The 25881-nt window shown below is 38.3% G+C and overlaps 1 protein-coding gene across 1 annotated transcript; it reads right to left on the reverse strand.

The window, feature by feature from the left end:
* Nucleotides 1-83: 83 nt before the first annotated feature.
* Nucleotides 84-25313, reverse strand: mms19 (MMS19 homolog, cytosolic iron-sulfur assembly component). The gene is made up of 31 exons (XM_084434765.1): nt 25173-25313; nt 23773-23821; nt 23441-23541; nt 22444-22529; nt 20709-20783; nt 19822-19891; nt 19587-19715; nt 19405-19466; nt 18386-18472; nt 18092-18166; nt 17273-17350; nt 16197-16335; nt 15243-15397; nt 15035-15113; nt 14713-14838; nt 13795-13876; nt 13583-13680; nt 12724-12843; nt 11236-11403; nt 11047-11131; nt 9017-9119; nt 8723-8797; nt 7373-7499; nt 6509-6615; nt 5747-5803; nt 5483-5669; nt 4751-4833; nt 4507-4671; nt 4351-4410; nt 3541-3641; nt 84-570 (listed from the first exon to the last, which is right to left on the reverse strand). Exons 1-31 carry the CDS (start codon nt 25306-25308, stop codon nt 540-542), a joined length of 3096 nt encoding a protein of 1031 aa, XP_084290891.1. The 5' UTR covers nt 25309-25313; the 3' UTR covers nt 84-539.
* Between the last annotated feature and the right edge of the window lie 568 nt (nt 25314-25881).

Here is a 25881-nt window from a genome sequence, read left to right on the forward strand (position 1 = left end):
TAGTTGTAAAACACATTACGTTTGACTTCTTCCTTAGAAACGGCCCATTAATAACTAATTCACTGCTAAAGCTTCACAATATACACATTTACAAAAAGTTTTATTGACAGGTTATTTGACATTTAAATATCGTTTATATTCTTGGCATCAGTTTTGTGAAAATGAACACCAACCAAGCTTGTGGCTAACGAAACATCAGTTTAAAAATACTGACATCAGGACAGTCGTATCAACGGCACATTCAAAGATCATCTAACATTCCAATAATATGGACACGACGTGACTGAAGAAATGATGATGGCGCACGATGCGCTGCGGCGTGTGTGTGTGTGTGTGTGTGATTTACTCTTGCGTCCGCTGTTGAAGGTCCGGCTGGAAAGAGCATCACTGGGGTTCGTGTTCAAGCACTTCTCGGCTGCCGACAGTTTGTTCAGCCGTTGTTGTGGCCAGGGAGGACAACCTCGTGCCACATCATAAAAAAGGGGATAAGGAAGTAAAATCAAAGGCTGTGAGCGGTGATCTGGGCCGCATTCATCTGTTCATCTTCCTCCGGGGCTTCCTAACAAAAACCTGTGGATGAGGAGAGCAATATTAGATGCTGTTTGTCAGCATTTTCCACTGTCGGGCCAACAGCCTCGGACTTCAAGCACCGAGGCCAAAATAAAGTTGTGTTTCCACTGTCGGGCCAATAGCCTCGCAGCACTACCCCAAAACACGCCTCCACAGAACGACGTGTCACCGACCAAAACGGTCCCACTTTATATTAAGTGGCTTTAAGTACTATGTACTTACATGTACTTACATTGAAATTAATAATTTGATACAATGTACTTATTGTGTAACTACATGTTTTTACATTGTACTTACATTTAAAAAATTCCTGCATGTAATTACAGCTGTAATTAATTTATGTAATTACATTTGTAATTACACAGTTGACCCTTCCCTTACACCTTAAACCTACCCAATCCACCTCACCTGTCCCTAACCTTACCCGTATCACAACTCAATAGCAGCAAAAGTGTTTTACAATACAACATGAACACAATAAGTACATTGTACTTATTTTTTTATGTAAGTACATAGTACTTAACGCCACTTAATATAAAGTGGGACCACTAAAACTAGCTAGATCCGAAGCCAACGTTTGGTCTTTACTTAAAGTCCCACTCCGATCATATTTCGAGCTATTTTTAAACATTCTCAGTGGTCTTTAAATGATGATTATGCCGTTTTTAGCCAAAATCACAAAACCTGTGCCGTTTTCTGGGACTTCGCTTCAGCAGAGCGACAGTAGCTCATTAGCAATTCGCCTCTGCGTTGTGGGCGGAGCCGTTGGCACGGAGACGACCCTCCCCCTCCTCTCCTCTGTACGTTCACACCCGCCGGCGCCGACTTGAGCTTCCGAGAAAACGGAGGAGAAGTTGATCATCGCCGTTGCTGGGTTTCCTATCATTATCGGATTAATTGCAGTTTAACCATCACAGAGTGAAAGCTTATCATTATGTGTTTTTAAGTCCTGCCAGTTTAACAGGGCGCGCTTGACAGGGCATATAAGAACGAGGAGAGAGAGAGAGAGAGAGAGCCCCGGCCGCGCGCGCGCACTCACTAATAATAATAAATTATAATGTGACCAAAACGGTTATACAAATGCTGTCATTATAAAAGGTTTCTAGTGTCAATGTATTGCTTGTTTATTCTGTTTACTTTTCATGGTGTGGCACTTCTCTTCTCCCATGATCGAACATAGAATGCTGCTACTTCAGAGCGGCCAAAGCGTCAACAAGCTTCCTCGTACTTTTTGACAAGCGTCCTTGACAGGGCGGCCAGAGCTTCTTTGCTGCTCAAGTCGGCGGCGGTGTGAACGTACAGTTAAGTATTTCAACCCGCTACCGCACATAGGTGTTGATCCGCCATCGTCTTCTCTACTCCTCAGAACCTGAGCGGGCGGGGGCGGAGGGGAGTATGAGCTTGTGGCCCCACCCAGTGGAGTTACTACGTCACAACTCCAGTCTATTTTAGCTGGCATTTTAGCGCCTGCTACTGATTCACAGCCATTTGAATGCAGAAATACTCAGAAATACAACTTTGAGCTTATTTTTCTCAATATATGTCCTCTAACATCAGAAAAATGCCACAAGAACATGTTAACACCTAGAAAAACATGATTTTCATCGGAGTGGGTCTTTAAAGGGATAGTTCACTTCATTTACATGAAAAATGAAGATTCTGTCAGTAATTACTCTCCCTCATGTCGTTCCAACCCCGTCAGACTTTCGTTCATCTTCGGAACACAAATTAACATATTTCTGATGAAATCTGAGAGCTGTCTCACTCCTCCATAGGCTGCTATGTAATTGAAACTTGCCGGCCCAGAAAGTTAGTAAAGACAATGTTTAAAATGGTCCAAGTGACTACAGTGGCTCAACCTGAAGTTTATCAAGCGACGAGAATACTTTGTGCGAAAACCCCCCAAAAATAACGACTTTATTCAACTATTAATTTCACGTTCAGAGTTCACGTAGTGTAACAGCGCAGCGCTTCTGGGTTGTACGTCAGAACGTAGGCTCACTATTGGCCGACGCTGGTCATGTGTGTGATGCATGTGATTGCTGGCCAATAGTGAGCCTCCATTCTGACGTACAACCCAGAAGCGCTGCGCTACATACATTTAAATTTGAAATACACATTCATCTCTCCAGCGGTGCAATATCCCTTTTAAGGCTTTTAAGTCCACACATTTTGAAAAAATTTTTTAAATCGTTTACACGTCACTTTAGAAAGAAAGAGTGAGCATTTCTATTAATTGTCCACGAAATGATGCGCTCTGAGGAGGTTTGAGCGATCTCTCCGAGTCCGGTCTCACTACTATACTGTTATCCTTTCAGCCGGAGCAACAGAGGAAGCTCATGAGAAGAGAACAGAGTTATGAGTTATACGAGTTAACCGAAGTGCATGTGTTTTATGACATATGTGGATGCATTAGTCCGGTATCTATTAACAAAGGCACAGGGAAGACACAGATAAAACATTAAAACAAATAACAAATGTATGATTTTTCCACGTTCTTCAAGCAGTCTCTGGTATTTTCCATAATCATAATGTGCATGGTTAGCATAAGTAGCATTTAGCTTCGTATTTAAATATATTTCTGCCTCATACGGTGATCAGAATCCCCATCGGGATCGCAAGGAAGTTATTTCAAATGCTCGCTGGTGTCTGAAAGTGAGTTTTGAGCTGAAAAATTGTAAAATGTTAAAAATGTTGAAGTTAGCTGGTAAGATAATAACATGTGAAATGTTAGCAGTGATGTTGACCGTCTCCTGAGTCCTGGCTCAGGTAAACTCTGTTCGTAACCACTCCTCAAGCCCCATTTGGCCCGCTTTGAACCAAGGTATTCGGTGGGTCAAAAACCCCTGGCCGTTGGCCCAGAGGAAGCCCTGAAAGTGACGGTGGAAACGCACTAGCACACTCGCTTCGGCCCGACAGTGAGAACAGTGGCGTGTGAAACCTGCAGGGTTTGAATGTGCTCAGCCTCACCATTGCCCTCGAGCCGCCACAGCATCGTTCCTCACCAGCCTCTTTCTGTCATCCAGACACACAGCGAGAGCTTTCAGCACTCTGGCACGGAACGGCAGGACCTGAACGGACAACAACACTATAAACGACTTTAAAGTCAACGTGATTTATATCACCTGAGCATGTTATTCCGAATAAGAGATTATTTACACATTGCAGCCATAACTTTTCTCAGGGCTACAAATTATTGTCAGAAGTGCAATTTAACAACATGATGTTGTTTTTTCTTCAGGAGAAAAGCTTAATTGTTTGGGATCAGTCTGAGATTAAGACTTTTTATTCAACAAAGATTCATTAAATTAATCGAAAGTGTCAGTAAAGGAATTTATATAACGTAATAAAAGATTTCCATTTCAAATAAATGCTGTTCTTTTGAACTTTCTATTCGTCAAAGAATCCTGAAAAAATAGGAGATAAAAATATGAAGCAGCACAACTGTTTTCAACATTGATAATAATCAGAAATGTTTCTTGAGCAGCAAAACAGCATATTTTAAACTGTAACAATATTTCACAATATTACAGTTTTTACTGTATTTTGATCAAATTAATGTAGCCTTGATGAGCAGAAGAGACTTACAAGTACAAAATCTGGCTGACCCCAAACATATGAATGGTGTGTGTATGTGTATATATTTTTTTTTCAGCCCTTGAAATCACAATAAAAAAAAAAAATTGGAGATGAAAATATAATATAATACTTTTTAATGATTAATATATTTTTTAAATAAAATGCTCAGCATCAATTAGCCCTAAAAACGTCTTCTCTTACCACATGTTCAGGCAGGCGAGAGAGAGCATGAACGCAGCGGATCGACGCAATTCTCACTTTCTGTCAGAGTGAAGATAAAGTCAAAATTAGGCAATCGCTGTCAACAGATCGACTAGAATCGCATGCAGCTGCTCAGAGCACTGTTCCGCGGTGTACCATGTGAGGGCTGGAGGTGAGGGCCAGCATGCGTGAGAACAGCGCCTCCAGCTGGTTCCTGAGGGCCTCCGGGGGCTCCAGCAGCACCGGCTGCATGCAGGACAGGGTGGAGAACTGGACCTCTCGATCGGGACACGACAGCGCCTCCAGCAGGAGCGGCATCAGCTGCAGAGAACAGCACAGGACACACTCGACACACTGCGTAACACTCCACACGTCTGAAAACACAGCGAACTCAACTCACTGCAGGAAGCTCTGACAGCTGCACTTCTCTGGGAAGGTTGTTGACGATGTGTGACAGGGCTTTCAAATAACAAGACTTCTTCTCTGTGGAGCAACAGAAATGATTTACACAACCTTTTTTTTTTTTTACAACTTTTTTGAACCGTAAAACTGCAATATTGTGAAATAATATTGCCATTTAAAATTACTGTTTTCTTTTTGAATATATTTTGAAATGTAATTTATTCCTGTGATCAAAGCTGAATTTTCAGCATCATTACTCCAGTCTTCAGTGTCACATGATCCTTCAGAAATCATTCTAAAATGCTGATTTGATTATTTGTATTCAATTATTAATCATGGTTCTTCTCGTCTTATTCTTTTCAACATTGATAATAATTATCAATGTTTCTTGAGCATCAAATCAACATATTAGAATGATTTCTGAAGGATCATGTGACACTGAAGACTGGAGTAATGATGCTGAAAATTCAGCTTTGATCACAGGAATAAATTACATTTCAAAATATATTACAAATAGAAAACAGTAATTTTAGATTGCAATGACATTTCACAATAATACTGTTTTTTACTTTTTTTTTTTATCAAATAATTGCAGCCTTGCTGAGCATCAGAAACACTTTGAAAAACATGAAATGTTATAATGAAATGTTGAGTGGTATTTGTAGATTCAAAGCAAGCAAAGTGATTCCGTCCTCTCGGTGGTTAAGACAGGAAGTGGTAATGGAGGTACCCTGCTCTGCTGAGTTGAAGCCTTCAACAAGTTTGCTTGAGTTTTCAGCAAAAAAGCGTTGTCTGTACATGATGCGCACGTCGGCGTGGCAGCTGCGATTGAGCACATCTGAAGAGTCGCTCATGAGGACGCAGAAGCCATCGGCCGCCTGAGATCCTAACTCCGGGTCACTCAACAGAGCAAAGAGCTGAAAGCAGAGGACAGAGAGAGACCACTCAAACACTGAGCCTCGGAAAATGACTGGGGGTTAGAAAAAAAACCTACCTTGTCAGTCAGGGCTGTTGATAGCGGATGGTACCGTAACAGGAGGGCTTTGGCCACCTATACAAAAGAAAAAGGTGGAAACTCAGTGCATCAAACAAGCACGTTTAAAGGGGTGGTTGAATATGATTTCACTTTTCTAACTTTAGTTAGTGTGTAATGTTGCTGTTTGAGCATAAACAACATCTGCAAAGTTATGACGCTCAAAGTTCAAAGCAAAGGGAGATATTTTCTTTTACAGAAATCGCTTTTTAGGGACTACAACAAACGGCTGGTATGGACTTCAATGAGCTTCTTCACGGGTTAGTGACATCACCAACCCTAAAATGTACATAAACCCCGCCCCCTGGAACGCGATTTATAGATTATCAAAACAGAATATGCTAATCAATGACTAGATGATAGTTAACTAAGCTCTGTGCCGGGAGCAGCAGCTCATTTGCATTTAAAGGGACAGACACAAAAACTGCATGTTTTTGCTCAGCCTCATAAAGGGACAATTTTAACATGCTATAAAAAAATATCTGTGGGGTATTTTGAGCTAAAACTTCACATACACACTCTGGGGACATCAGAGACTTTTTACATCTTGTGAAAAGGTCATTATAGGACCCCTTTAAGCTTTTGTTTGCTCCATATGTATGTGTGTTGATCAGCGTTTATGTGCATAAAATCCTACATTTAATCTGTTCAGAACAGTGGAACAATGGAAGACAGACAGTTCAGAAATGAAAAAACTGGATACTCTCTTGATTTGGTCATTACCCAGAGCAGCAGTGTGAAGGCTTGTGTTCGCTGTGAAGAGGAACCGTTCTCCAGCTCTACACTGATCCTCTTCAACACTCTCTCCAGCACTGCGTCAAGAGCTTCACCTGAACACACACACACACACACACACACACACACACACACACACACACACACACACACACACACACACACACACACACACACACACTATGTGATATGCAGATCAGGTAAATCAACTCCAGAGCTCAAATAACCCACTCATTATTCCACTGACCTACATTGATAGAAAAGAGGCAGTGGTTCCCAAAGCTTTTGTAGAGATAAATATATTAAAGCCCCCATCAACATAAAGACTCTCTCAGACATGACCTTGCATGCAAAATCCTGTAGGATTTATTTGAAACATTTTAATTAATACAGTGCGACAAGCTCTCAACTTCAACAGGCTTTTCTTTGTTTTTGTGATGTGCAAGTGGCGTCTTGACTTGTCTAGCTTCATACCATCAGAAGCTTATATTCTGAGGCAACACTGTAGGCTCTCTGTTCATTACCCACCATTGTACTGGTGAATCCGAGAGCGAGGCATGCCTTATATTTTCTTGTCTTTAGGCTGTCTATTCTTTTAATGCATTTTTAATATCAAGCACGTTTAGCAACAGTGGACTGCATTTTACAACACTCACTTATTCGACTGATTTGGATGTTTGGCTCAGGGAGGAACAAAAGCGCACCGATTTACCTCGATTATCTTTTTTTCAATCGTTAGAAGCCAAAATCGAAATCGAAAATCAATTACGATTAATTACACAGCCCTAGGTCATGTAGCACAAAATTCAGTGCATGTGATATAGGAAGAAGACAAAGCCATCCCGTGTGTACCTGCCGGCCTCTTGTTGACCAATCCAGCGAAGCATTTCGCTGCAAACGTGTAGGAGAACAGGTGTGAACACGTGCAGATCAGATCTTCCAACTGGACCAGAAGCCTGTCAATCTCAGGGATATCCACCTGTTGTGGAATTGATGAAATGAAAATATTTTACAATAGCTACAACGTCTGACATGAACAGTCCCATAAATGGTGTTTCTTATGCTCAAATTGCATTAAAAGTATTAAATTTGGTTCAGCCAATGTGTGAATGCATTCCAAAGTGCAAGTCTCAGTTTCCATGAGAACCGCAGCTTCACAAACTTGTAATAAAAATCAATTATCCTGTGGTTTTCCATCTAAAATAAAGCTTTTTTGGATGTTTAAAAATTAAAGAGATAGTTTACACAAAAATGAAGATACGGTAACACTTTAGTTTAGAGTCCAATCCTCACTATTAACTAGTTGCTTATTAGCATGCATATTACTAGGATATTGGCTGATTATTAGTACTTATAAAGCACATATTAATGCCTTATTCTGCATGATCATATTCTACATCCCTTAATCACCCAATACCTAAACTAAACAACTACCTTACTAACTATTAATAAACAGTAATTAGAAGTTTATTGAGGCAAAAGTCGTAGTTAATAGTGAGAATTGGACCCTAAACTATAGTGTGATTTACTCATTTACTCGCCATCAAACTGTTCCAAACCTGTATGCATTTATTTCTTCTGTTGAATACAAAAGAAGATATTTTAAAGAATATGGTTAAGCAAACCATTGATGGAAAAAATACCTCAATGGGATCCATCAACTTTTTGGTGCCAACATTCTTCAAAATATTTTATTTTGTGTTCAGCAGAAGAAATAAACTCATACAGGTTTGGAACAACTTCAGGGTGAGTAAATAATGACAGTTATTGGGCGAACTATCCCTTTAAGACAGCCAGAAATATTAGGATTGCAATTTTACAGTTTGTATTTTTAAATAAAAATATAATAATAATAATAATAATTATTATTATTATTTTTTATTATTATTTATATTCTTATTATAGTCATATTTAGAAACAACCATACATATTATTGTTATTTTTTATTTATGTTCATTGTTATTATATTTGTTGTATATACTAGAATTTTTTAATTTACAGTGAAATTTTACAATAAAAATATAAAATATAATAATAATGTTTTTGATTTTTTTAATTAAGTTGCATTTTAAAAAGTAATTGTGATTTTTTTTTTAAAAAAAATCAGAAAAGAGAATAGTGCAGCCCTACAATAAAGAGCTCTGTAGAAAACACTGTACTAAGTGAATATTCTGATGAGAGTGAGATAAGAGTTTAACTTACGCTGCGTGGAAGAGAGCAAACACAGGCCATCAGCAGACACACCAACTGAGACGGCCCCCGAGACTCTGCCTGGCTCTGTGGGAGAAGCAGCACACACACACACAAACCATAGAATCATCCACAAACACTTGCTGAATTATGGGAGAACGTTGAGTAGATACTGATGATCCGAGAGACATTAGACCACCATTCACAATTCTCCCAGAACAGAATCTCTTATTGAAGTCGAGCTCAGTTAATCTGGATTGGCAAATGTAAACCTGACTATTGAGTGTGATTGATCTTGTCACACACCTGGAGCAACTGGATTTGGGAAGGGAAGGCATTCTCTGGCAGAAAGGACACATCTCCATCCAGGAACAGAGAAACAGCCTGGGCCGCCATGCGGGACGCTGATCTGTAAGAAATCAAGACGACTTGTATTCGGAAATGTGTATATTTTTTAATTAGGGCTGGGTTAATCATAATGACTGATCTATTTTAATCTATCTTCATTTTGATTAAAGGTGCTGTATGTCACTTTTTGACCGTACTAAAGCAGAAAAATACCATAATATGTTTGCAGATATTTAGGAAACATTCTAAGTTCACATACTTGTTTCTCCGAAAAACAATGCTAAACAATGTCCGTTTTTGTTTTGGTCTGCGCTTGAACGGACAAAACAAACAAAATTATGCCAAAATGCCCGTTTTGTCGAGTACCCTCGCAAGTACAGTCTTAAATGAGTTAAATGAAGTCTTAAATGTAGTAGAGTTGTGAGAAAATGGGATGTGCGTCAGATCCGCGTCATGTGCCTCAGATCTTAAAGCTTAAAGCACTGTTTACAAGGTTAAATGGGTCAAAAACAACGAAAACAATAACTTTTTGTGCATTTTGACAGGGCAAGTAAAAATCTGAACCGGTCTGACTGGGCAAATAGACAATATTGAGGCCTGATATATTGAAGGGAAGGTAAATGTGACATTTATTATAATGGCTTTATGTGAAGATTGGGTTCAACTTTATTTCAAGGTGTCGTTGTTACACTGTAATTATACATTTAACCCTTTAAAACCGGATGTGTCGTCGACGACACAGCCAACCAAGCTGTATTCATGTCACTGTAACTCTTCAACCGTTTGCACTATCAAAATAATTCAAATAGTTCCTGAAAGTAGACATCAAGCCAATATACGGCTTATTACGGTAATGTCATGCTTTCCGTCTGTAAATGACAGCAGCACGGGATGAAAGGATTTGAACAGAGAGATACGACGTGCGGCAGGTTAGAGTGTTTTGGATTGCATAAAATAATAAAAGAAACTAACAAATACATGGCGAAAGAAGAGTTAGACAGCAGAAGAGGGGATTGGGATGATTTTTAATGAAACTTGGGAGGCGGATGGCCGTTACTCTTTCACGTATCTAAGCATGTAGTGCGTGCATGTGTATGTGCCTATGAATGCGTGCATGTGTATGTGTGCGTGTATGAAAAAAAGTGTCCTAAATGAAAACTGTGCAACCCAATGTCACAAAAAAGACTTGTATATGTATTATAGTTCATTTTTCAACTTTAAAGTGTTAGTTTCTTTCGTTCATGATTTTTTCAGTTTTTTTTCTAAATAAAAATCAGTAAATTTATTCTCGTTTATTTATTTTTGTCTATTTAAATTCTATTTACAAACTCACCACACACAATAATGGTCAATAACTGTAATTTGTTGAAAGCTTATCTTTTTCTGAAAATGATGACACCTTGCACATGAAGATAGCACATTGTTTTAGAATTTTACAGTCAAAAAATCTAATTATGTGAAAAACACCTATTTTAGCTTCAGGTTCTAAAGGGTTAAGTACTAAATAATAATAATAAACTACATGTACTTACTATAGGGTTAGAATTAGGATTTGGTTGAGGGTTAGTTGCATGTAATTATGCATAATTTATAGTTATTACTATAGTAACTACATGCAAACATATGTAACAATGACACTGTAAAATAAAGTGTTACCGAAGATTGTTTTAAGTTCACTTAATACACAAGTTGTTTAAATGTGAAATTATTACAATATAAAAATGTATTAAAAACCTTAAATGTAAGGTGCGACTGGATTACAGAAAAATGTGAGAGTTAATTAGTTAATTTATTTAATCGACTGGCAGCACAAATTCAAAATCAATAAAATCAATGAATCAATAACGTAATTGGTACAGACTCAAAAAGCTTGTAATCAGAATCAAAATGAACCTTGATTCTTGAAATTGTCAATACCCAGCCCTAATTTCCAGTACACATCTGAAAGTCACATCAGTCACATAATATAATATATAATTGTGGCTCACTCTGATTGTAACGCAGCACAGGCCGTGCTGATGACCGGAACTAAAGCAGAAAGAACGGCTTCATCTGTGAGTGGACTACTGTGACCTGTTGAACAAACCCACAGTTACATCTACAAATAGCACAAACACTAACACACACACCAGAAAATCATGACAAACACACACCAGAAAATCCTGACAAACACTGACCCGAGTCTCTACTCTGCAGCGCTGCCTGTAACGCCAGTCCTAGAAGTCGTGGAATGATGTTGCTATGAAAGAATCGTCCGATCTCCTCAGTGTCACGTGCGTGCGCTGCTATCCGCTGCAAACTGATGCATACAGCGCTCACCTCCTCCACGGAGAAACTGCAGCTCCCTGAAAGATCAACAACATGTCTCTGCATTACATCAGTATATTAGGTACAGTTTTTCACTGTAAAGCTGCTTTGAAACAATCTGTATTGCATAAAGTCCTATATAAACAAAGGACTTGACTTTGTATCAGAACCAAATAAGGCGTTGTGGACCCGCCTATAGGCGCTCATTACTACATTACTCATTAAATAACCAAAAAATAATAATTGCGCCATTGACTTTAGACCAGGTTTCAGTTGGTCAATGGCGCAGTCTATTTTTGTTGCCTCAAAATAGCAATGTGCCAACAATGCGCCAGAACACACCTCGTTCTCAGACCAGCAGCCCATGGGCGCAAATGCTTTTGCTATTTAAACAACGTGGCGCAGGACGTGAAAATGATAATTGCGTCAGGCTGAAACTAGCAAAAAACACAAATGAGACATTTGTTACGCTTGGCGCTGCATTGCGCCGGGTGTAAGACAGGGCCCTATGTCTGACCATTCAGAGTGAAGCATATCACTGTGTTTACTTACATGCGAGCGGTTCATGATTCAGGGTTTTTTTGAACGCAACGTGCTCCACTTTACTTTTACAGTTGCCAATCTTTAACATTTATCTTTAACGACCCCAGCGGCGACTTTGAACAAGTGTCTATATGGTTTTAACTTTCTGCCTGACCTCTGATCAGTTTTATACATTTGTAGACATTTTAATGAGTATAATTAATATGAATAATAGTAGTTATTAGTCTCTTATTGGGATCTTGGTTAGCTGAGCGATCCATGGAACAAACAAAACAAGCGCTGAAAATTGATAAAATAACATATTATACAGACACTTGATATTAAATCTTATTAGATGATTAGTTAATTGCATTTGATCAATTTTACTTTCAATAAAACATTTGCAATGTGTTTGTAAAAGATGTTTTTATGCATGTTTGTTGCATTTCCACTGTTCTGACCAGTAGGGTTCAGCAGCGTGTGGAGTTTCGAACGAATCATTTTACGAAGCAATTTGTTCAATTGATTCGAAGCTTTGAAAAGCTTAGTTTCTCCCATCACTATAAGCTAAACATTGTCATAATTCATCAATAGTAGATCATAAGCAAATTTGATTGCGAACTATCCTGAAATTCTTTGAACTTTAATAATAATTACATTGTCACATTGTGATTCCTGTTTTTCTGTTCCCAAATTTAAGACCTCTTGAAACGATAATTAAGACTTTTTTTATACCATTTAAGACTTTTTATGGTCTTAAATTTGATACAACTGATTTAAGGACCCGAGGGGACCCTGACAATTTTTCAAAAGTGATTATCAGAGTGAATGTGTACCTGTGTGGGCTGAGGCCAGCACCTGTAGCAGGACGGGGGTGCTTTCCTGCACAACACTGAGCTGAGACGACACAGACGCTACCGCAGTCACACACCGCTGACGCACAGCTGCGTTACACTCTGTAGAGGAAAGTAGTCCCAGATCATCTGTTAAACTGCAATGTGTGTCTGTCTGTCTGTGTGTGTGTCTGTGTGTCTATCTGTGTGTGTGTGTGTGTGTGTGTGTGTGTGTGTGTGTGTGTGTGTGTGTGTGTCTGTCTGTCTCTGTGTGTGTGTGTGTGTGTGTGTGTGTGTGTGTGTGTGTGTGTGTGTTTGTGTCTGTCTGTCTGTCTCTGTGTGTGTCTCTGTCTGTGTGTCTGTCTGTGTGTCTGTCTGTGTGTCTGTCTGTGTGTCTGTCTGTGTGTCTGTCTGTGTGTCTGTCTGTGTGTCTGTCTGTGTGTCTGTGTTTTTGTTTATATTACATTGTGGGAACCAAATGTCCCCACAAGGATAGTAAAACCTGAGATCACCTCCATTGTGGCGACCAGCCAGCGGTCCCCACGAGGAAAAATGGGTTAATAAACATACTAAATTATATTTTTTTGAAAATGTAAAAATGCAGAAAGTTTTCTGTGATGGGTAGGGTTAGTGTAAGGGGACAGAATATACAGTTTGTACAGTATAAAAACCATTACGTCTATGGAGAGTCCCCACAAAGATGTGTGCGCCTGTTTGTGTGTCTCTGTGTGTGTGTGTGTGTGTGTGTGTGTGTGTGTGTGTGTGTGTGTGTGTGTCTGTCTGTGTCTCTGTCTCTGTGTGTGTGTGTGTGTGTGTGTGTGTGTGTGTGTGTGTGTGTGTGTGTGCGTGCACTGGGTCTCACCTGATAGGATCTCTTCCTTGAGCCGAGGAATCATCCTGGAGATGAAGGCTTTGGGATGCAGATGAGCCAGAGAGCCTGAGCACTCCACTACAGCCAAACTGAGAGACAGAAATGTCACTGTGGGAAAAGCTCTCAAGGAATAATTCAGATAAAGATGTAAACACATTAAAGACATCCTTCCTCTCCTATGATCTCCCCTGTGCGATAACTACCTCACTTGAGTATCTTCTTCCTCCAGAATGAGTCTGGTCAAATGATCAACAGCTTTCTCAACATCTGTCTGAGCCAACAAGCCTGTGCGGAGCAAAACAAGAGTGACGTAACACACACCATGAGCACGTTATCCTTCGACCACCCACATTTACTCAGTCTTCAGAAACTAATTAAATAAATAAATCTGGTAACACTTTATTTCACAGTGTCCTTGTTCCATATGTTACATGTACTTACCATAGTAATAACAGTAAATTATACATAATTACATGCAACTAACCCTGAACCAAATCCTGATCCTACCCTATCCCTATAGTAAGTACATGTAGTTAATTAATATTTCTCAGTACTTAAATATATAATTACACTGTAACAATGACACCTTAAAATAAAGTGTAACCTAAACCTTATACATACAAGTTAATTTTCTATTCATGAAATACATATTAAATACGATGAATATAAAATGTTTACAAAGGCTGCCAATTTACCAATTTGATAAAAAATACAATATTGTGAAATATTACAATTTAAAAGATTTAAAAAGAAAATAATTTTCCATTGTAATATATGTTAAAATGTAATTTATTCCTGAATTTTCAGCATCATTACTCTGGTCTTCAGTGTCACATGATCCTTCAGAAACTATTCTAATAGGTTGCATTGCTGCTCAAAAAACATGTTTGATTATTACCAATGCTAAAAAAAACAGTCGTACTGCTTCATATTTTAATGGAAACGAAAGCATGATATATATATTTTTTTATAGGATTACGATGAATAGAAAGTTCAAAGGAACAGCATTTATAAATATTTATAACATTATAAATGTCTTTACTGTCACTTTAGATCAATTCAATGCATCCTTGCTGAATTGAAGTAGTAATGTCTTTCAGAAATGTAGTGTGTCGACTCACAGGGCTGCTGTCCCAGCGCAGTAAGCACACGTGTGGCTGTCACCTGTAGACCAGCACTAGACTCCGCCAGCGCAGAAAACACCACGCTACACAAAGACTGCTGAAACGCAACCAATACACTCTCCACTGCGTACATGCAGGAGACAGAGAGAGAAATGCATCAACGCTGAATATTAAACAAACATTTAAAACATGTTATAGACTCTTTCCACCAAGCATGCACATAAACAAAGTTGTAAGAAGTCTTATGCATGAGATCTAACGGTATCGGCCACTAGAAGTCTGGAGGTGAATGTGTTGAGCATGTTATCTGGTCACATACCTCCATCTGCAGGCCGGCTGAGCGGGGAGGGCTGAACGAAACCCTGCAGAACCTCCAGCAGGGTGCGCCGCTGAGCACACTGTAGAAAGATACGCTCAAATTAATTATGCATTACAGCACAGAGTGAATTCAGCATTTCTGAATACATATGCAGCAGGACTTAAAGCACACGTGGCCATGTGCGGAGACTACTGCTTCAAGAGACTACCTGTGTCCTGTTATTATACTGCTCCAGGAGGGCCGGGATGACGGCAGCCGACACTATCAGACTCGCTCTGTATGAGGCTCCGGCGGCGGCCTGCAGGAGTTTGGTACTGGGCCACACCAGCTTAAGGTCTGGCTCGCAGAGATGGTGCTGACAGTCTGAGAGGACGAGACACACACAAAGTGAGATGGTAGAACAAGCCTGGGCGGCACTGATACGCGTGTCGAGACGATAGTTATGAGTCTGATCAGTCTTCTTTGTCTGGATAATTAAAGATGACCTATTATGCTTTTTTACATCCGTCTTTAGTGTGTAATGTTGGTGTTTAAGCAAAGTAGAAGGCCCCCCAAAGAGAATTATTCTCTATATCGGTGTCAGTGTTTCTGAACTCGCCTGAAACGCCTCCATTGTAGTCTTGAGTTTTCTTCCAGGAACGAACACGTCACAATATTCCTCATTTAAATAATTCATACGCAGAATAAAGGGGCGGGGCCTGGTTGAGTTAGTTAGTAGTGTGTTAAACTGGTGGTTATGGAAAGGGGCGGGACATTTCCCAAACACACTCGAAGCGCTCGACCAATCACAACACACTGATCCAACCGACCAATCAGAGCACAGTGTGCTTTTCAGAAGGAGGGGCTTCATAGAGACAGGAACTAAACAGAGCGTTACTGACAGACTGGGAAGAGTGGAGCAGCAACAATGGAGAATATGGGGAAAATAAGGTGTTTTTTGAACACAAGCATGAAACCTTATTCTAGTAGAGCTTAAAAACTAAATCAAGACTTTGTAAAAGGGCATACTATGGCCTCTTTAACTTGTTAGCCAGGAAGAATCATGCTCATTCATCATTTTGCATGATCAGCTATTTTTACTCTTTATGTATCATTCTTGCATTAAACCAATGTGCAACTAAGAGAACATCCAGACTTGTGTGAATCCACCATTTGCAAATACCTTTGAGGACGAGGTTTAGAAACACCTGCAGGGAATCCTCCGAGTCTGAACTGAGCACAGAACGGGACAGACTGGACGTCAGCGCAGCGAGAGCCGACAGACCGGCTGATTCCACCCTCTCGCTGGCCGTCTGGAACACCTGCACACAGGACATAAACTCAAACGTCACATACACTACACAGCTAAGATTTCAAACGGGTTATGCCACGGACACCCAGATATAATGACCCCCTCCTGAAATTAAAAAGACAGCAATATGCTTGTGTATAAAGACCCACTTAACCTGTGAAACTATTTATTTTCATCTGGAATACATAAGAAAATGTATTAAATATTATCTGGGAAATACTATCTATCAAGTTGACACTATTACTGAAGGAAATACTAATAACATCAAATTCTATTTTTATTTATTTATTTGTTTATTTATTTAACAGGGACAATGCAGTCAAACATAGTTACAATACAAATCCTGCAACTGATGCGCAGCATATATATCCTAATTACTTAATTCATATATTAAGTAATTAATTATTATTATTATTTTTTATTTTATTTTTCATCCACAAAACCCTAGTTTAAAAAACCCTGTGAAATACAGTGTCCTTAAATGCTTGCATCCACGATTTGATTGAAGTGGAACAAAAAAATAATAATCGTATGTACATAGATCACAAGATAGAGAAACTCTTTAATGTATTGTATTGCAAGTAATAACTCACTTCTTAAGTGGAAGCACCTTTTTTTAATTACTCGCAGTATTCAGCACTTGCACATTCAAGCTTTTCAAGCAATAAATCCATGTGATTTTTTTCCTGCTTATCAAGCATATCACAGATCATATTCGATATGTGCTACATGGGAGGAAAAAAATAAATCGGAATTGGGTCCCTTTATCCATGTTGTGTAAATGCGGCCTTTGTCATGACTTTTCAGGAAGCTTCGGCATTACACAAGTAATTTGAAGCTTCAAATCTTGGCATAAAGTGGTGGGAAATGTGTTGTACAGAGCAAACTAATATGAGAAAAGCACCTGTGAGTTCCTGCAACCATTGTTTTATGCCGTTCTCTCTTACCTCTCTCCGTATCGAGCTCCAAAGGCCCGGGAGGAATTCTGCCAGCTCTTTATGGCTGTATGTCAGACCACAGGCGGCCTAAAACAGAAGAATAGTGTGCAGTTTATTTATAGCACAGTAAACTAAGACATATTTTCTAGGTAACACTTTATTTCGATTGTCCACTTTAGACATTCTACTGTAACTTTGCAAGTACAAGTGTCAACTTATTCTACTAGCCCTACCCATAACTTAACAGTCTACTAATACTCCAATGACAGTTAGTGGAATGTCTAATTTGGACTATCAAAATAAAGTGTAACCGTTGTTTTATTGTTTTCAGAAGATATTTTCAGCCAGAGCAACAGTAAAGCACTGTGCTAGCAATGCCAAAGTCATGGGTTCGATTCCCAGGCAATGCATCAACTGATTAAATGTGTAGCTTGAATACAATGCAAGTTGCTTTGGATAAAAGCATCTGTCAAATGCATAAATGAAAGCTATATAATATAACAGTGGTTCTCAAATGGTGGGTCACATTTCTGCTCTGTCATCAGGGGAAAAAATAATGCTAAATGCAAATAATAAAACAACATATAATCATGCATAATGCTGTACTAGATTCAGATTGCTTATCTAAATAATAAAAGATCATCTGAAAGTTAGTCAAACTAGGCAGACATGTCCTCACTCTTGAATATTATAATATAAAATTAGATTATTTAGTACAATAAGCAGATTTTTGCTACTGTGTTGGGTCATGACGACCAATGTAAAATCTCAATCCGGAAGCAGAATCAACAGTGAAGAATTATAATCCAGTGAGTGCAGAGTCTGTACCAGTGTCTGCAGGGAGTCCACTTTGGCACTCTGAACATCTGAGTCCAGCTTCTCAATGATCAGTGGTAACAGAAACTGTCAAGGAAAGGATACAAAACACAATAAACAAACACACACACACACACACACACACACACACACACACACACACACACACACACACACACACACACACACACACACACACACACCATTCATTCCATTCGTTGAACTGTTTGCATAATTTCCAGTCAATTGATACACACAACCATTGAGTATAATGCCAAACAAAGGCTTATTGAGTTTAGGACCTACCTCAGCAAACCGAGACGTCCCAGTAAGAACATTTCGTAGAGAAAGAATAAGATCTTCCTGTGTGATCCCATGAGGATCATTGGGTGGCTGAGAACAGACAGAGGAACAGTAATAGAAATTCAGTTTGACATGACAAGTCTTAAAGAGTTTGTGCAATTGATAGTGTGTACTAGAACTGCACGGTTAATAGTTAAAGGGATGCTTCACCGATTAGCATTAAGCTTTGTATCAGTAGAAACCCTGTAGTATTTTCGAATGACCGTGCTTCCCTCCCTCATGTCCCCCTGAGACCAGAGATTTCTGTATTGTGTGACTAAAAAAATTAAAAAAACTCGACAAAAATCGTCATTTAGCTCATCAGAGGCTCTTCTGTCCAGAGGCGAGAGACTCCAGCCAGTAGGAGGAGCTCGTTCCGCATGTCTTCAACCCGCCCATAGGGGGATCTCACCATAAAACGCCGTCTTTTCAGTTTCGACTCGACTAGTAGCATCATTTCTTCCGATACTGCCCTCTGTAACCGGTAGGCGTGGCTTGGGAGTGGCCTCGTAGGGCAGCGAAGCAAGTGCATTCTGGGAGTTGTTGTCTTTCATCCACATGAGCCAAAAATACATTTTCTGGCTTTTCTCAGTCTAGAAGGCACCAACTTCTACAATAATTTCACATTTCTACTACATAAATGACCCAATTTAAATACACATTCATCTTTCCAGCGGTGAAACATCCCTTAAAAGATCGTGATCTCGATTCAAACACCCACGTGATCTAATTCCTAAATGACAGCGATTCGACTATATGAGTATTAAACCTTTGACGAGTAGCCTATGATCACAGCGAACATTCAGATCTGCGTTGGCGCTGAGCCAGAGAGAACAGGTGTTATGTATAGGTATGAAACACAGTCTTTTCAACCACACAGTATCATAATTTCAAATTATTAGTTACAAATATTCATTTTTTCAATTTGACTTTTTAAGTTAATGAAATTATAATGAGGAAACATGTTAGATCGAAGTACTTACAGGGCTAAAGTCTATGGGAAAATAACAGGACGTCACTTCAAAGAGTTCCTCTACAAATTTACCTGAAAAAACAAAACCAAAAAAAGTGAGTAGTCAAATAAATATCAGAAATGTATATAAATATTAGATTATACTAATATTTGACTATACATTAATTGCCTGTAATTCCATTCTGCACTAACCGAGATCGTATCCCCTGTGAATGATGTTCCTGGCCACCTGGAACGCCAGCAGGAGGTTACGAGGATCTCGCTCTCCATCCACTGACTGCACAAATCCAAATGTAAAGTCTGCACCCAAACCTTTGAGCTCTGTGGAACAAGAGATATCTGAGCACTGTACACTGGTGCTGTTCCAGCTCTCACGAATACAGACAACGTACAGGCGTTAATATAAAGGGTGAGAAAGACACCGTACCTTCCTCTCTGGACTCCATTAGGCTGATGAGGATGTTGTAAACGCATGATCGCTCCGCCAGCATCAATGACTGTAGGAACAAGTTAGAAAAACAAAACCATGGTTTGTCGCTTTGTCTTTAAAAAGGATTTCTGTCTAGATACTTAAGAGCAATAAGGATGTCAATCGGCATTGATGCACTGAACATGAAAATGATTGAAATATGCCAATGACGTAAAATTACATATCATTTAACTTAACAGATAATACAATTTAAAGAATGACAATCAGCTATTGTTTTGTTTACCATTGTGTCCAAGAACATATTCATTTAAAACTTTAAGAGTCTCTTTTGCGCACCAAGGCTGCATTTATTTGATCAAAAATACAGTAAAAACTGTAATACTGTCAACAACTTAAACTTAAATTGTAATATATTTTATAATTTATTCCTGTGATCAAAGCTGAATTTTCAGCATCATTACTCCAGCCTTCAGTGTCACATGATCCTTCAGAAATCACTCTAATATGCTGACTTGCTGCTCAAGAAACATTTCTGATTATGATCAATGTTGAAAACAGTCGCTGCTTCATATTTCTGTAGAAACTGATTAATTTTTTTTACAGGATTGTTAAAGTTCAAAAGAACAAATAGAATCTTTTGTGACTTTATAAATGTTTTTACTAGCACTTTTGATCAATTTAATGCATCCTTGCTGAATAAAAGTACTAATAAAAGGTTTTTACTGATCCCAATATTTTTAACAATAGTGTAAATATAGAATTTTTGTGGCAGGATCAGTGAAAATCTGAACTACTAGCTGACTAGGCCAACTCCATGCACGTATTTACTGTTGAGTCGTGACATCTTCTGAGTGGAGTGTATTCATTCATGCTAAAATATTCACCTGAACATGAACATCCTGAAAGATGGACCTCAAAATGGACACAGCTGAACCAGGAGGCAGAACTGAGCATTTCGTCTGAAAGGAACCAAAAATTAGACATATTACGGTGACCATGATTGATAAGCCACGTTTCCATTACCCTTCAAATTGCGCAGATTGAAAATACGTCCAATGGAAACTAGGGGTGGGAAAAAAAATCGATATTGCAATATATTGTTGTGCTCTCTGTCGCAATAAATAATCGATACACTAACGCCCAATATCGATATTTTATTACAACACAAAATGATTAATTTACCCGTTGTCAGTGTCACTGTCACTACCCAATATCTACCATTCTGTTTGCGGGGGGCGCTGTTCAAGTAAATAGAGGTAAAGTGGCGCAAACAGCGGCCGGTGAAGAACACAAGTTAGAGAAGCGAGAAGAATGGCGGAAAACAATAAAAAAACTAATCAAAGACCCACCCGCTAGTTTCCACTCTAAAGTGTGGAGACACTTCGGGTTTTACGAGACAGTCGGCGGAAAGGCACTGGATAAAGACTGCAATCTGCAAGAACTGCTTTGCAAAGATAAAATACATCGCTCTTACATCTGAGCATGCTGATCAGTTAGTGTTCCTCAAAAAGAATATGCCTTGATGTGTCCACTGTTTACAGTAACTTACTACTGACGTTTCAGTATTATGGTTTACACATGTTAATGTTCATGTTGTTTTGTAATGTTCATGCACTTTTATCTGTCTAGATCAGGGGTGTCCAAACTCAGTCCTGGAGGGCCACTGTCCTGCAGAGTTTAGCTCCAACCCCAATTAAACACACCTGAACCAGATAATCAAGTCCTAGTAAGATCTTGATTATCTGGTTCAGGTGTTTTTAATTGGGGTTGGAGCTAAACTCTGCAGGACAGTGGCCCTCCAGGACCGAGTTTGGACACCCCTGGTCTAGATGTACAGTGTTTACATTTAAGACCAGGAGGCAGTGAGTTATTATGCAAATGCATATTTCTTTGCACAATGTTGGAAATGTTGGCATTAATAAATGCATAAAATTTCCTTATTCCTTCTTTTTCTTTTCAGTCACATATATCGTTGATGAAATTTCTTCCAATATATTGAATATCGTAGATATCGCGAATCGTGATATTATCATATCGTGGACCACATATCGCCACAGAATTGAATCGTGAGGTACCTGTATCATCCCACCCCTAATGGAAACACGTCGATTTCGCAAAACTCCCATTTATCGCAAAAAAGTTTACACACTCGCATGAAGTGGTTTTTCTTTCTTTATTAAATTCATAAAAGACAGAAGAATTACAGGAATACTGGATTCTAAACCTCAAATAAATGCCACAATCAAGACCCCGAAGCAGATCTGAGGGAGAAACACCCAGAAACACCTCATATGTGCCGCTCACAAGCATAAGGGTCTTTCCTTACCATTAATGCTTGGATAACACACATACGTCTCCTTTGATTAATAATAATGGCCAGTGCAGTGGCTGGGATATACGTAAACCTACCAACATCTGTCGCCATGATGTCTGGAATGACTTATCAGGAGAGGAAAAAATTACTCTTTAGTCGCATAACATCGTTTAATGGAAACGCCATCATTTCGCAAACATTTATAAAAAATAAAAATAATAATACTGCAAATCTGTAATGGAAACGCGCCTAGTAACAGATCATTGATAACATGCTCGTTTGATTGCAAAAGAACTCCGACTTACCAAAGCCTTGAGTCCCTGAAGAACATGCGGAGTGATCACATAGTGATCCTTCAGTCTGTTTTCATAGAAAGCTATCAGGACCTCCACTGCAAACAAAACATGTGTGTGAGATGCGTCACAGTCAAAGGTCATTTAGACCACCATGAACAACCCTCTCTACGGACACACTGAAGTTAATTTTTTATTTTACTCACCAGACTTTTTACAATGCAAGAACAATGCAAATGAAAACAAATCTACATATAATATAATATACATACAATATAAATTTAAAACACTAGTAAAGTCAAGTAAACAGTCTGTAATAAAATAAGAACAAATAGTCAAACTACAAGCAATAGCACAAATAAACAACAGAACAAAGATGCAAATGAAGTAAACTGTGCTTTTCATATTTGTCAGGTAGATCAGGTGCAGAAATTAAATAAAGGAATTAAATGTAAGCATAGTCTTCACTCTGTAGAAATTAAATATAGATATAGCATTATTAAAGTTACAAAAGTTCTTCAGTCAAGAGCATTGAGTGATTTCTGCAGCAAGTCTGTTGTTTGATTAAAATAAAAGTTTGTGTTTACATAATATATGTGTGTGCAGTGCACTGTGTATAATTATTTTGTATATATAAATACACACACATGGATGTATACATTTAAGAAATATTTGCATGTATATTCTGTATATATATATATATATTTATATATAATTTATATTATATAGAAATATCTATATTTTATATAGAAATTAATAACACATTTTTCTTAAATATACACATGCATACGTGTATTTATACATACAAAATAATTATACACAGTGCACTGCACACACATATATTATGTAAACACAAACTTTTATTTTGGATGCGATTAATCACGATTAATCATTACACAGCCCTGCGAGTGATTTGCTCACATTGTAGAGGGTTGATGATAGATTATCAATGCAGCGCTGGCGAAATTAATTAAAAGAAAAACTATTGAAAAGGACATAAAACTCTCACCCTCCCTCTCAGATAGGCAGCTGTAGCATTCCTGCAGGACTTGAGACAGGAGCTGAACTCCTCTGCCACGCGTATGAGGCTGAGAGCTGGTCAGACTCAACCTGCATGGAGGATGTGAAATTAATAAGGTGCACAATTGATTTCCAGCTGTCACAATCACCATTGTTGTCTAAAATCTACAGATAAAATATCACGCATACATGCACATGCACTAATATTAAATCAGCACTAATATTAAGTTGCACTTTTATTGCAGTTTGAATACTAGGAGAAAGGCAGGAGGAGGGTGACACCACAAACTCAGTTCTCTAAACGTATAACGTTTACTTTACCCCAATGCTTCAACCAGCTGGAGAATTGTGAACTGTCCAGTCTTGACACCTTAAAAGAGACATGAACTCATGTTTAACCCTGACATATGAAACAACAGGGTTTTATTGAATCCGTAAACACAATTTTTTCAAAAATACGTTTTATATCATATTTGATAGATCAGGCTTTTATGGCTTATATAGTGAGAATATGCAGAGGAAAACAGCTCAGTTTTATTCAGAGGTCCAAACTGAGCAGAATTATGCAATTTGATGCAGATGCTGATATATACGGTCAAAAAGTAAGATGAAATGCTGATAGCTTGTAATTTAAATCAATGAGATCTTTATAACACAATACTTGCATAAAATGCATTAAAAAAAAATCACACTCTCTCTCTTTCTCTCTATATATATCCTGATAATGTCTTAGTAAGATGATATTTAAAAACATCAAAGCACTGTAGTTTTAAAACATATAATGCAATGCAATACAAAGATGATTGAGATGAACAAATAAATGTTTCTCAATCATCATATTTGATACTTGCATGATTTTTCTTAAAATGATGTAGGCCTATGGATATAATCAAATAAACACTTTAGTCCAGTAAGTGTTCATCTTGAAATATTACTAACAATATCAAAGTTATTCTTATGCTTACGTTATAAAAACCAGTAACACTATTTTAGTGTCCTTGTTACATATACTTACCATAGTAATAACAGTAAATTATGCATAATTACGAGCAACTAACCCTAACCCTATAGTAAGTAACGTTACATGTTGTTAATTAATATTACTCAGTAACGTTACTTAAATATATTACACTTTAACAAAGACACCTTAAAATAAAATGTAATCTGAAAATCATTAAATATTTCCACAGCAAAAAGACACAAGCTTTTTACTGTTATTCTAAAAGGCCTTTTACTTGCTAAAAAGTATAAACTGTCAATAAGATGACGTAAGGCATGCACGTTTTTGATCATATTGATCATTTAGAAGCCTTACAATTTCACGTATCAGATATGAAAGTGTATGCTTTAGAGTTAATGTACATAAATACAGTGAAGTAACACAGAGTCCACTGTCAGGTTCACACACACACACACAGAGGGGCTCCGCTAGCAGACTAGCAAGGCAAGCATACAAGCCCTGAATAAAGAGAAACAACGCCATGGCAACTCCTGGTTTTGGGGTATTATCAAGCAAAAACACTGTTGAAATCTAACAAAGGTCTGATCTGTGTGTTCAGCCGCTGTCAGCAGCCACAGTGCGTGTGTGTGATACAGGATGTGGCGGTTAGCTCACTGCATTCATACACACACACGCGGCGTTCGCGTACAGCTCTAATTAAGGGTCAGCGCTTAAAGTGGCAAGAAACAGCAAACACGAGAGATGCCAATGAATGAACTACCTGAAGCGGTTTCTGCAGCCTTGCTATCAACCTGTCCAGACACGAATTCTTCCACTAAACCCAGGGGCAAACTGTTATCCGCGGCCATCCTGAAGACAAGAGCAGCCAGCAGCTTCAAACTCAGTCTTCCGCGCATGCGCACAACCGCTGCAGCCACCGCGAAATCTAATTTTTTGCATCTAGTTTTGTGTTCTCATGTTTGAAATTTTTTCAAAGTACATTTTAAGATCAGTTATTGAAAGGTAATATATATTATGGTTATTCTGGACTTTTGAATGTCAAATTTTGCACAATTTTTTTATTTTTTATATAAAGATTAACTTTTTAAACCCTTAAAAAAGGTTTTTAAAATAAAGTAAAATAACTAATTCTTTTTATAAAAAAAGAAAAGAAAAGAAAAATCTGTCATGTTTTAAATCAATCCAAAATGAGAGAGAAAAGGACAATTATAAAGAAAAATAGATGTTCAATATTCTGTGTGGAAAAGTCTTTACTATAAAAGGGGATTAGCAGTTTTTAGGATCTGATTAATTGGAAACATTTTCTTATATCACGAGAATACTGTAGGCTACTCTGAAACACAGATGTGAGACTTTTGTAAAGTGCAGTCAGAGCTTTCCTAAAGTGGTGGAGATGCCAAACTCTGGGTTTGTTTGGTATCATTCGCATCGGTCGGATCTATCTTTAAACATCGATATTTTCTTAAACT

This window comes from Rutilus rutilus, assembly GCF_951802725.1.
Source record: "Rutilus rutilus genome assembly, chromosome: 16".
Taxonomy (NCBI): Eukaryota; Metazoa; Chordata; class Actinopteri; order Cypriniformes; family Leuciscidae; genus Rutilus; species Rutilus rutilus.

What these genes read in the sequence shown, in the direction of transcription:
- mms19 (XM_084434765.1), bottom strand. Translation starts at nt 25,308, where the DNA reads ATGCGCGGAAGACTGAGTTTGAAGCTGCTGGCTGCTCTTGTCTTCAGG. An exon ending in GGAGCTCGATACGGAGAGAG is followed by an intron (nt 16,336 to 17,272) that starts GTAAGAGAGAAC and finishes TCCTGTGTGCAG; the next exon opens with GTGTTCCAGACGGCCAGCGA. An exon ending in CAAGGAAGAGATCCTATCAG is followed by an intron (nt 12,844 to 13,582) that starts GTGAGACCCAGT and finishes TTTCCTCTACAG; the next exon opens with AGTGTAACGCAGCTGTGCGT.